Source organism: Caretta caretta, chromosome 1, assembly GCF_965140235.1.
Source record: "Caretta caretta isolate rCarCar2 chromosome 1, rCarCar1.hap1, whole genome shotgun sequence".
NCBI classification, from domain to species: Eukaryota; Metazoa; Chordata; order Testudines; family Cheloniidae; genus Caretta; species Caretta caretta.
Genome location: NC_134206.1, coordinates 161,879,243 through 161,892,501, shown reverse-complemented (window position 1 = coordinate 161,892,501; position 13,259 = coordinate 161,879,243). Strand labels below are relative to the sequence as shown.

General features: G+C 43.5%; 1 protein-coding gene across 8 annotated transcripts in view; it reads right to left on the bottom strand.

Annotated features, from left to right (window-relative positions):
- Positions 1 to 1,365: 1,365 nt before the first annotated feature.
- The window catches only part of LOC125643693 (uncharacterized), a 263,102-nt gene continuing 251,208 nt past the window's right edge, over positions 1,366 to 13,259 (bottom strand). For 6 of the 8 annotated variants that reach the window (XM_075132723.1, XM_075132732.1, XM_075132739.1 and 3 more), the window contains 5 exons: positions 10,173 to 10,278; positions 5,003 to 7,966; positions 3,687 to 3,800; positions 2,491 to 3,094; positions 1,366 to 1,902 (listed from right to left, as the gene is read on the bottom strand). In XM_075132723.1, the coding sequence (XP_074988824.1) occupies positions 1,616 to 1,902; positions 2,491 to 3,094; positions 3,687 to 3,698 (903 nt within the window). In that variant the 5' untranslated portion in view covers positions 3,699 to 3,800; positions 5,003 to 7,966; positions 10,173 to 10,278 and the 3' untranslated portion in view covers positions 1,366 to 1,615. Of the gene's footprint in view, positions 1,903 to 2,490; positions 3,095 to 3,686; positions 3,801 to 5,002; positions 7,967 to 8,058; positions 8,245 to 10,172; positions 10,279 to 13,259 lie in introns of all 8 variants that reach the window. The other 2 variants (XM_075132718.1, XM_075132721.1) reach the window with 2 other exon arrangements.

Here is a 13,259-nt window from a genome sequence, read left to right as displayed (position 1 = left end):
CTCTCAAAGCATGGGCCCTGCCAATGCATGCATCATGGTGCTAATGGGGCAGGTTCATGCTGTGGAACGCCGATTCTGGGCTCGGGAAACAAGCCCAGACTGGTGGGACCGCATAGTGTTGCGGGTCTGGGACGATTCCCAGTGGCTGCGAAACTTTCGCATGCGTAAGGGCACTTTCATGGAACTTTGTGACTTGCTTTCCCCTGCCCTGAAGCGCATGAATACCAAGATGAGAGCAGCCCTCACAGTTGAGAAGCGAGTGGCGATAGCCCTGTGGAAGCTTGCAACGCCAGACAGCTACCGGTCAGTTGGGAATCAATTTGGAGTGGGCAAATCTACTGTTGGGGCTGCTGTGATGCAAGTAGCCCACGCAATCAAAGATCTGCTGATATCAAGGGTAGTGACCCTGGGAAATGTGCAGGTCATAGTGGATGGCTTTGCTGCAATGGGATTCCCTAACTGTGGTGGGGCCATAGACGGAACCCATATCCCTATCTTGGCACCGGAGCACCAAGCCGCCGAGTACATAAACCCCAAGGGGTACTCTTCAATAGTGCTGCAAGCTCTGGTGGATCACAAGGGACGTTTCACCAACATCAACGTGGGATGGCCGGGAAAGGTACAGGATGCTCGCATCTTCAGGAACTCTGGTCTGTTTCAAAAGCTGCAGGAAGGGACTTTATTCCCAGACCAGAAAATAACTGTTGGGGATGTTGAAATGCCTATATGTATCCTTGGGGACCAGCCTACCCCTTAATGCCATGGCTCATGAAGCCGTACACAGGCAGCCTGGACAGTAGTCAGGAGCTGTTCGACTACAGGCTGAGCAAGTGCAGAATGGTGGTAGAATGTGCATTTGGACGTTTCAAGGCACACTGGCGCAGTTTACTGACTCGCTTAGACCTCAGCGAAACCAATATTCCCACTGTTATTACTGCTTGCTGTGTGCTCCGCAATATCTGTGAGAGTAAGGGGGAGACGTTTATAGCGGGGTGGGAGGTTGAGGCAAATCGCCTGGCTGCTGGTTATGCGCAGCCAGACACCAGGTCGGTTAGAAGAGCACAGGAGGGCGCGGTACGCATCAGAGAAGCTTTGAAAACCAGTTTCATGACTGGCCAGGCTACGGTGTGAAAGTTCTGTTTGTTTCTCCTTGATGAAACCCCCCACACATCTTGGTTCACTCTACTTCCCTGTAAGCTAACCACCCTCCCCTCCTCCCTTCGATCACCGCTTGCAGAGGCAATAAAGTCATTGTTGCTTCACATTCATGCATTCTTTATTCATTCAATCACACAAATAGGGGGATGACTACCAAGGTAGCCCAGGAGGGGTGGTGGAGGAGGGAAGGAAAATGCCACACAGCACTTTAAAAGGTTACAACTTTAAAATTTATTGAATGCCAGCCTTCTGTTTTTAGGGCAATCCTCTGTGGTGGAGTGGCTGGTTAGCCGGTGGCCCCCCCACTGCGTTCTTGGGCGTCTGGGTGTGGAGGCTATGGAACTTGGGGAGGAGGGCGGTTGGTTACACAGGGGCAGCAGTGGCAGTCTGTGCTCCAGCTGCCTTTGCTGCAGCTCAACCATACACTGGAGCATACTGGTTTGATCCTCCAGCAGCCTCAGCATTGAATCCTGCCTCCTCTCATCATGCTGCTGCCACATTGAGCTTCAGCCCTGTCTTTAGCCTGCCACTTACTCTCTTCAGCCCACCACCTCTCCTCCCGGTCATTTTGTGCTTTCCTGCACTCTGATATTATTTGCCTCCACGCATTTGTCTGTGCTCTGTCAGTGTGGGAGGACACCATGAACTCAGAGAGCATTTCATCACGAGTGCGTTTTTTTTTCTTTCTAATCTTCACTAGCCTCTGGGAAGGAGAAGATCCTGTGATCACTGAAACACATGCAGCTGGTGGAGAAAAAAAAAGGGACAGCGGTATTTAAAAAGACACATTTTATAAAACAGTGGCTACAGTCTTTCAGGGTAAACCTTGCTGTTAACATTACATACATAGCACATGTGCTTTTGTTACAACGTCGCATTTTGCCTCCCCCCACCGCGTGGCTACCCCCTCAATCCTCCCCCCTCCCCGTGGCTAACAGTGGGGAACATTTCTGTTCAGCCACAGGCAAACAGCCTAGCAGGAACGGGCTCCTCTGAGTGTCCCCTGAAGAAAAGCACCCTATTTCAACCAGGTGACCATGAATGATATCTCACTCTCCTGAGGATAACACAGAGAGATAAAGAACGGATGTTGTTTGAACGCCAGCAAACATACACTGCAATGCTTTGTTGTACAAGGATTCCCAAGTACGTGTTACTGGCCTGGAGTGGTAAAGTGTCCTACCATGGAGGACGCAATAAGGCTGCCCTCCCCAGAAACCTTTTGCAAAGGCTTTGGGAGTACATCCAGGAGAGCCGCGAATGCCAGGGCAAAGTAATCCTTTCACATGCTTGCTTTTAAACCATGTATAATATTTTAAAAGGTACACTCACCGGAGGGCCCTTCTCCGCCTGCCGGGTCCAGGAGGCAGCCTGGGGTGGGTTCGGGGGGTACTGGCTCTAGGTCCAGGGTGAGAAACAGTTCCTGGCTGTCGGGAAAACCGGTTTCTCCACTTGCTTGCTGTGAGCTAGCTACAACCTCCTCCTCATCATCATCTTCTTCATCCTCAAAACCTGCTTCCGTGTTGCCTCCATCTCCATTGAAGGAGTCAAACAACACGGCTGGGGTAGTGGTGGCTGAACCCCCTAAAATGGCATGCAGCTCATCATAGAAGCGGCATGTTTGGGGCTCTGACCCAGAGCGGCCATTCGCCCCTCTGGTTTTCTGGTAGGCTTGCCTCAGCTCCTTAAGTTTCACGCGGCACTGCTTTGGGTCCCTGTTATGGCCTCTGTCCTTCGTGCCCTGGGAGATTTTGACAGAGGTTTTGGCATTTCGAAAACTGGAACGGAGTTCTGATAGCACGGATTCCTCTCCCCATACAGCGATCAGATCCCGTTCCTCCCGTTCAGTCCATGCTGGAGCTCTTTTGCGATTCTGGGACTCCATCATGGTCACCTCTGCTGATGAGTTCTGCATGGTCACCTGCAGCTTGCCACGCTGGCCAAACAGGAAATGAGATTAAAAAGTTCACAGTTCTTTTCCTGTCTACCTGGCCAGTGCATCTGAGTTGAGTGTGCTGTCCAGAGCAGTCACAATGGAGCACTCTGGGATAGCTCCCGGAGGCCAATACCGTCGAATTGTGTCCACAGTACCCCAAATTCGACCCGGCAAGCCCGATTTAAGCGCTAATCCACTTGTCAGGGGTGGAGTAAGGAAATCGATTTTAAGAGCCCTTTAAGTCGAAATAAAGGGCTTCATCATGTGGACGGGTGCAGGTTTACATCGATTTAACACTGCTAAATTCAACCTAAAGTCCTAGTGTAGACCAGGGCTTAGTGAAGCTCTGTTTTGTCACTCTAGTTATACTATCACAATACCCTGTGGTGCCTTGTTAATCTTTCTCCTTTTATGGAATTGCTGAGGAAAAAGTGCACAACTGTTTAAATCGATCACTTTTGTTGGAATTCTAAAACACTAGCAAAATTCCAGGAGGAGACATATCTGTTAAACTGTAGTTAAGAAGATGTAATGTACAAGTACTTGTATGAACCCAAAACTGTTATAGTCATCACAGTGGCAACTTTAATACCTGCTCTGGCATGTATCATACTGGGTCTGCTGGGAGGTCAGAAATGGGGGAAGGCAGAGTACCATCTCAGGAGGTCTGCAAACCCTGTGCTCCATGGAGTCTCTTGGTGTCACCCTGTCGTGAGAGATAGGCGATAGGCTCGTAGTGGAAGCAAGAGGTGATATCCTTAGTTCTACCGCTACATTCATTCACAAACCATTTCCCTCTCATGGACCAGATGGGCACGAACCCTGGGGAGTAGTGTTTCCTTCCATTGATAGCCTCCCCAGAACTCTCCAGCACACAGACCAGCAAAAGGGGTGTGCACTGAGCTAAGAATTTGGCCCTGTATCAACATGAGAAAGACACTTGTCCTATACACCATTGTTATCTATGAGAGCACTGGCCGCTCTGACAATTCTCCCACTGCTTAAACCCCCAACCCTCCAAAGACTCAAACTCACTTGCAATCTATTAGATTGATAGCTAATTAATTGTATAATTTGCTATTTATGATTCATTTTAAATCAGGTTAATGAAACATTTTCTCTTCTGCTGATATTCTAAAAAAGGCCAGTGGTAGAGGAGGAGGAATGATCACAGGAAACAAATCACTTCCTGCGGTCATTTCTCTGACCACAGCTCTGCTATTTTTAACAAATCTTATTAAAAATTACAATCCTGTCTTTTTTGGAATCTATTTTACTGAACAAGTACAAAATAAGTTGAGGCAAGAAAAAAATGCACCATTTGGAGCAGATCTTTATTGCAACCGATTTAGCAAAACAAGCCACATGGGAATGAAATGGCTTTCTGGAACACTTCTTGTGGTCATTTCTCTCTCCGTGTGGAAGAGAGGAATATTTTAAGTAAGACAGCTGCATTACTTCATACAATAATAAATTATTCTAAGCATTTTTACTCAACAGAAAGTACAACTACTCTGATGTTATTCCACTATTTGTTAATCTCTGGCTCAATATCCAGCTTTAACATATTCATTTCAAGATGTGTTTGTACATAGGAATTATATAGTTCGCATAGAAGGGGTTGAGCAAAAATTCAGATTTGGATTTGAGTTTTGATCATTCCACCATTTGAAGTCATTTGCTTCACTGGTTTTGCTTTAGCCTATTGGAGAACTACATGCAAGATGCAAAATTTCAACTGGGATCCAGGTTCAGATTCTGACCCCTTATCCATCACAGACTGGGATCTTACATGAAGAAAGAGTGAAAGTTTGATGAAAGACTGTGGCACAACAAGAGCTACAAGCAAAAAAACATAGGGGAAATGGATGGTTCAAAGAACTGATAAATGGATATGAAGATTTTTACCTCTAAGACCTCAGTATAAATTTGGTCCAGGCCACTAGTGGATTGATTTGTCACCACACGATGGCTTTTTTTTTTTTGGTAGCCTATATAGAATAAGTAAACAATAGCTTTTCAGTTTCTAGTGGATAGTTATCCTTATTGCTAAAACATCACCATAATTAATACTTACTGGATTCCTTGTTACTGGTACCAGAATATGGTTAAATAAATGTAAATAACAGAACTTCCTCTCAAGCTCTTCTGTGATTGAATCAGTGTGGGGAAGCTTTCCCTACTGCTTGCTGCCCATGTTGCTCCTCTTCTGTGGATAAATATATGATTTCACAGGGTTACCAGTGTGGCATTTTCCATGAGCACTAGATTCACTTTAAAAAAAACAAAAAACAAAAATACAAAAAAAACCCACCCCATAATATAAAATAGAAACATTTGTGGAGGAGAGTTTATAAAGTGTGTTAATAATGCAATTCTAGTAAAAGGTATCTTGGTGAAGGAAGAGACAACTATAGCTCATTATAACTATTAGCTTCAATTGGAAACAGAACTGGTCTTAAACAGGAATAACTCCGTATACGTAGGGGATATTTTTTAGCTTTAATGATAAGATACTTAAATACATTAATTACTTACCCACACTGTAAATTACAACATAAATCAGGTACTTGTTATTTATTAGAAATTTGACAATCTGAAAAATATTTTGTGCAAGGGATCTCTCTCTGTTTCTTTTACCTCACCCATCACCATCATATCTGAACACCTTTCAACTATAAAGTGAGGTGACCAACAACCGTCAAGAAAAGTTACTTCTTCATTCCTCTCCCTGGGAAAAATTTGCATAGGGTGTTTTTTATTTGTTAGGATTTGTTGTTTTAAAGTGCATTGCTCTATGCTTTTGTTAGGTGGAAGTGAGATTGAAGAACTGCACTTTTCACTTGAACCAGAAAGTAGCCAGATTTGTGGTCGCCCTTATGTCATGAAGGACTGAAGGTACGTCTACGCTCTGATAAAAGACCTATGGCTTGGCTGTGGCTGGCATGGAGCAGCTGACTCAGGCTCGTGGGGCTCGGGCTGTGGGGCTATAAAATTGCAGTGTAGATGTTCAGACTCAGGCTGGAGCCCAGGCTCTGAGACCTCATGTGTTCAGTTGGATAGCCCCACAGCCTGAGCCCCATAAGATCTGGGCTCTAAGACTCAGTGCTGTGGATTTTTTTAAATCACAATGTAGACATACCTTGAGTTCCACACTCTTGGACTGGCTGCCAAGAATGTCCTGTCCCATATATAAATGAGCTTTACCCCTTACAATGAGCAATTCCTTTGTACCAAGGAGCAGAATTGTTAGGGGTAGTCAAGGTCCTAGAGCTTTGGATGATCATCCTGGACCTAGATGTCTTAGTACTTTCAAGACAAGGACTGAAATCTCCAACTTCATGTGATGTTCTGTAATGAGCCAGTACTTTTTCAGATTCTAAGACCTGGTTGTGAGCTATTAATTCACACAACTCTTGTGATTTTATTGAAAAGCACATGATATTTGGTGGGGTTATTTTAAGTTTCTCATGGGCTCATACTTACTGACACCACACATTTGTACTCATTCAAAGTAGTAAAACATTTCCCATTATTTTCAAATGGGACTGAAGCCACACAGACTTCCCTCAGTCAAAATGGCTATTATTCCCCTATAGCTAGCTTTTGAAATGCTGCTTCCCCTTACAAAGTCCGCTACTACCTGCTATTGTTTCCAATGACATTGAAGTCAAGCTGTCTTCAGAGAAGATGGATGCTCCCTGTGCTCCTGGGCTAGGAATGGACAGGAAATTGTCAAGAGATATGGAAAGTTAGGGGGCAGGATGCAACCTAGGTGTGGGGCTATGACAGGGAAATCTTGGGGGCTGGAGGAGGCTGATGTGGGTGGAGTGGGTGTGGCAGAGAATGTGAGGGATAGGATATTTTAAGGAGAAAGCAGGGCTTGGATTGGGGGTGGAGGGCAGGAGAAGCAGGGAAGTAGTGGTGTGCTCACAAACCAAGAGCCACCTACTTGAGATGCTGAAGTGAGATGCCACTTACAGCAGAGTGTGCAAATATTCCAAATATTCCAGAGTATGCAATTGTGCATGTCCTGCTGAATTCCTCAAGCTTGGCTCCACCAATAATAATTCTTTTTAAAATCTCATGATTTCTGGAGGTCTGACTCGTGATTTTTGAATGTTTGCTTTTGACAATACTGTCTTAACCAGAAATGTGCTTTAGGGCCCTTGGTGCAGGCAAATCTCCCTTTGCAGTCAAGTGGAGTTTTGGTGTCTGAGCTAGGATTGCACAGGAGGCTCTTAAATTATAAAGGAATCATGACATCCACCATTGAAAAGCAGCCCCCTGTGAGATGAAATGGAGCAGCTATTTAAGGGCACAACCCTGTTTGGTTCAGAGTGCCCCCAGCTACCACTGAAATTAATGGGAGATAAGGGCATTCAGCATTTCACAGGAGGTGCTCCATACCTCACAGATGGAGTCTTAACAGCACACAGCCATGAGAAACAGACAAGGTGAGGCATATCTTATTTAGCTAAAACTCAAGGGGGGGGGAGACGGGGAAGATTGTATATCAGTAGAAAAGAGAATGACACAAATTAATATTTAGCTAGGACACTAAAGCTAAACCTCTGAAACTTGAATGCCTTGGGAGCTTTATTGAACACAAGCAGTCAGGCCCTCTGGTTTCCATCTCATCCATACAGTGGCACCTTCTCCAGCAGCACAATATCCCCTATTACAATATTGTAGTATTGTAAGAACAAAAGAATGGCCATACTGGGTTGGCCAATAGTCCATCTATCCCAGTATCTGGTCTTCTGACAGTGGCGAGTTCCAGATGCTTCAGAGGGAATGAACAGAACAGGGCAATTATTGAGTGATCCAGCTCCTGTCGTCTGGTCCCAGCTTCTGGCAATCAGGTACTGACTGAAAAGAAAGAGTGCAATCAATTGAATTGCCAGAAATAACTTTCTACGGTATCTAGATGTTGCCAGGAGTCACTGTGTCTGGAGTCAGACCTTTGTTTGATTTGTCAGTTCTGGCCAAACTGCTGTACAAGTTGGCATGGCTGCTGAGCGAACAGTGTCTTTCCCAGTCACCTTTTCCAACAGTCCAAAGTGAAGTAAAATGAATGTCCCCGGAAGAAATATGCAACTTTCCTCCTTCATAAGCATATCGTATTTTGTTCTTGTATTTGTCCCTTTCTGGAAAACAGACGCTCTCTGCTTAAACGAAAAGGAATACACTAGCATTGTGACATGAAGAAAACCGGAAATGCTTTTTGAACGTGACACTCATATTAAAGATGTATAAATTCAGTTTCTTTCAAATAACTTTGCTCCTTTTTCCTTCCCAAAATTGTCATAATTCAGAATAAGGGAAAGGAGCTTCTCAGATTTACTCAGGTTTTCTAGGATTCCAACTACTTGGAGTTTTTAAAAAGCGCAGTTTTAAGTTACTGTTTTTCCAAAATATTGCATAAAGGAACCATTATGACTGTTCAAATAGTCCTTTTGACAGCAGGCAATCTGTTTTAAAGGCTCACGCAGCATTTCTCCAAACAAGTCCTTGTATGAAAATGAAACACCCCCGGGGCATGATGAAACAGCAGTTAGCACCTTTATAAAATCTCTGTCTCAGATTAACTACCCTACAACTCTGGTAGATCACAGCATTACAAGTCTTGTACAAGTATAGAGCAGATTTCTGTTAATTCATCTCAGAGGGTATAATTGCAATGTTCCTCTCATCCAGATAGACCTCCCACCCTAGGCACCTAGATGATATGCACCTTCACGGCAAAATTCTGTCCCACATGGCTGCTCCCATTTACACTGTTCTGCCCTTCCTATGTGCTTAGAATTCCAACTTTGTATATATATAGGGAGGGTAAAATATCAGCTTTGAAATCCACTGTCTGGATCTGAATAAAATACTGTCCTAATTTTGCATTGTCCTTTTAGATTTCAAGATGCCATTGCACATTTGGAAAGAGACAGTGGTGTGTAAAATAGACTGAAATGCAGACTCCTCCCACTCGTGGCCATTTTCCACCACTAGAATCAGCAAACCATACATAAGTGAAACACTGTAAAGATAAGGTTTTAGCACCTAACACTCAACAAGAGCCTACCGTTCAGATTAGAACATTCCCCAGCTTTGTTCTAAAGTACTTGTGTCACCCCTATTACCAGAGTATCTGAGCATCTCAAAATCTAACATTTTTCCTCACAACACGCCTGTGAGGAAGGGAAGTATTGTTAGCCCCATTTCACAGATGGGGAATCGAGGTACAGAGATACTAAGGCTACATCGACAGTTGAGCTGGGAGGTAGGATTCCCAGTTCATCTGGATGTACCTGCTTGAGCTAGCACTTAAAAATAGCACTGTGGCCACAGCCTAGCCGCCCCACCTACAATCTCGCCCAACCTCTTGGGTACATACTTGCACAGTTAGCCCAAGCTGCTGCAGACCCACTACTATTTTTAAGCACCAGCTCAAGCAAAGCTAGCATGGGTACCTCTACACGAGCTGGGAATCATACCTCTCAGGCATGTCACTTAGGATACATCTACATTTGAGCTAAGATCCTACGGGAAGCCTGTGGTAGACCAGTGCTAACATCCTAATCACTAGACCATCCTTCCCATCAAGGAGCAAACTGCTTTCCTCACCTGTTGCATATTTTTACCTCTAAAGACCTTGATAATCTTCTTGAATTTTTAGCTCAAACAGTGTAGTTCTTGTCATTAGTAAATAAAACAATAGCAGAGAGAAGATTTAGCTGAGACATTGTTTGTTATCTCTGTGGCGAGATTCATATTTTTTTATAGCTGAGATTTTTGTTTTTTTGTGGGGACGGAGACCATCCCATACAGTCCAGTACAGTACACACACACACTTAATCATGCATAGAAAGATTTACTGTAGGATATATTTTTAGGCAATTTTTCAAATGGCAAATTTCCACCAGGGTATGGCACTTGCCATGTCATCATTAACTATACAGAAAATATTAGTTTAGAGCTGGCCCACCCAATCACAAAGGGAAAGCGTTCCACCCAAGTTCAAGAGGGGATCAGGGTCTCTCACTGTGTGGGCCAGTGGAGACTAAGCACATTACATACATACTTGGCCATCACCACCAGAAAAGGCCAAAGGCTTCTCCTGCCCTGTGCGTCTTGCAGGATTGATTCTGGAGCTGAATAGTTTTCAGCTGCACGGGGATGCTGTTTGGCTGCAATGAAAGATGAAAAAAAGATGTAGCAGTCAATCACTGGAAAGGAGAGGTTGGATTTAAAGAGGATTAATATGACAGCCAAGGATATGAAGGGTGGTGGAAAACCCAGGAGGCCCCACTGCTCCTGTCTAGTATATGTCTGCCACGTTATACAGATTTGCAGTGTGACACATGTCTTCCATTTTGGATCACATAGCCACACAAATAACTCATTTGTTCACATGGCTTTCTGCAAGCTGCTTCTCCCTTCCCTGTGAAGGGCCAGCACCACATGCTATGTTTTACTGCATGGCCTCTTTCTTCTATTTTTGCTTAAAGTGTTTATTGATTTTAAGAATAAAAACAACATACAGAACTTACAGAGGCTACTGAGGTAATTCCTCAAGCACGTGACCCCTCTCCCTTTAACTATTCTCTTTCCTCCTGGTTCACAGTTCAGAAATTTGTTCTCAGATGAAGTGCAGCAGGAGAGGTAGCCAGAGTGGGTCTATGGCTCTCATTCAGGACAGCTCTTAAGCACATGCTTAACAATAAATATGTGCTTAAGTTAATAGGGAGGGGCTTAAGCATGTGCATGTTGTCCTGAATCAGAGCCTTAGAGAATTGAATGACAAGTCACTTATACTGAAGTACAAGTTCTATTTTTTTAAATAGGGGAATTGTGGGGTAGAGAAGTGAGGGGGATATGGAAGTTTGAGGATATCAATAGATCTTCTAAAATAGGAAATAGATGGAATAGATCAGAGATATCTGTAATGGTAAACAAAGTGGAATCCATTTATAAAATCCCACCCCACCCCCACACTCCGACCCCAGTAACTCTTTGAAGAATCTGTTCTCTACATCCCTGAAGGTGTTCTTCAGATAACACCTCAAACCTAACTGACTCAGTTTAAACAAAAGTGTTTATAGGGCAGGAGAGGGAGGAATATTTGTGTTTCCCCCTGCTGTAGAGGTGTTTGTTTCTTTCAGCCATTGCTATCAGTTTACATAGGTTTATGTTTTCAAGATTATCTTTCCAACACTATTATGGACTAGAAATTTACTATTAAAACAAAAGCTGAGATTCTCCTCTATTTTTCCTCCACCGCCCAGATCCAGGAGGCCCACAGCCACAGGTTTGACAAAGCTTGCAGGCCAGCCCTGCAAATGGACCAAATAGCACAAAGATTTAAACTAAGAAACCTACTAATGGATCAATGTTGCTATTTAACATTCATCACAATAATTTCTCCATCCTGAGCATAAACTCAGACACTTTGTTCTAATCTGTCCAAAAAGAGTAAAAGGCACCATAAGCGATGGCAGCAGAGTCCAGAAGACCCCGGTGGAAGCAGGACATCATCCCTAAATTGTAGCAAAGAGTACAGTGCTGGTTAGCACAGCAAAGCCCCAAACTCTAGACTTAAGTCACAACGTTACACTCATTAAAACAATGGAAACTGGTATGACAATGTAAGATCTTGTCAAATACTCTGCACAGGTAACAATCACTCTGGCATTGCCTAATTTTTCAGTACTTGACTTTGCAACCTTCATAATGTTCTTTTAATGTAGGGTGTGTGTGAGCACGCGCATGCGCAGATGCATAAAAAAGTAAAAGTAATTATATATATTACACACGCACATGACACTAATGTGTGATATGACACCTGTATCTTTTACACGCATATAAAACATTGACCCCTCACCTCTGGCAATTAGTTTAAAGAAAAAAAAATCTAAGCAACTTTGCCCCTTAAATGTTTTTGGTGAAATACATTCAGGTCAGCAGATTTGAATTAGATTATTCAGCCTTCTCTCAAACCTTGGGCTAGAATGGATACATTGTAAAGGAATGCTTAAATAGTATTTTCTTAAATGGTAATTAGTCCTGCTTTAGTGTACCTGAAATTGTACACATCTTTTGGAAACTGTAAACATATATGGCATTTAGCAGTTCATATAAAGGACTTTATCAGATATAATTGTTTCCATCTTTGCTATGTCAGTCATGCCAAAAGACAGACACGGTTTGCTGCCTTTTTACATTACTCTCCCATCCCCACCCCCAAAAAGTATCCTTCCCCCCCCCCTTTTTTTTTTGGCGCTATAGATTGGGGAAAACAGACATATCACAATTATTTCTATCCCCTGTTCAGTTAACTCTTGATTTCAGGGGTGTGTGTGAGGGGGTTTTTTCTAAAAAATTTACATTTCTACAAAACTTACAAAAGATGTCATGAATTACTAAACAATAGTTTCATTTTTTCTCCTGTGGGTGGGTCTCATTATATCCTGAACACGTTTATCAGATCTCCAATTCCTCAGGCCCTTTGTACCTGCCAAAACCATCAGTTACACTTTTCATTTTCAATTTTTATTTTTACCATTAAATGTCTGCTACTATAGGATACTTTAAAAGTAGTACATTAAAGGCAAGCATTGAAGCATGGGTAGATTATCAAGATCCATACAAGCAGCAGATGTGTTATAAAGTTCACTCAGATTCATGGGGCCAGATTCAGGCCAGTCATTTAAATGGCTCCATGGGTGAAAATTAACGCTACACAAACAGGCTGAAGGCCCCAATCCACCTCTCACTAAAGCCAATGGAACAACTGCCATTGGCAGTAATGAGAGCTAGACTGGGCCCTTATTGTATTCCTATATTTTGACTGGCAACACACCCACCCTAATGCAGATTATTCCTGATAGTAACAGGAAATAATATGGTTGGGCTTGGTGTATAGTTCTCATTGCAGAATGACAGGGCACATGTAGATATAAGTTTGTCCATGCCCTGGAATGCATTATAAAGGGCCCAAAGAAAAGCCTTTCCATGGATGTCCAAGGCTCACTATCCCCAAGTGCCCCTCATGGCATAACCGGGCATTTCAGTCTCTCCACCTCACTCTTTTCCTCAGGGCTCCCATGATCTGGGGTGGTGACTTGGCTCTCCAGCCAAGTCACATGGAAGGGGTCAGAGCATCAAGGAT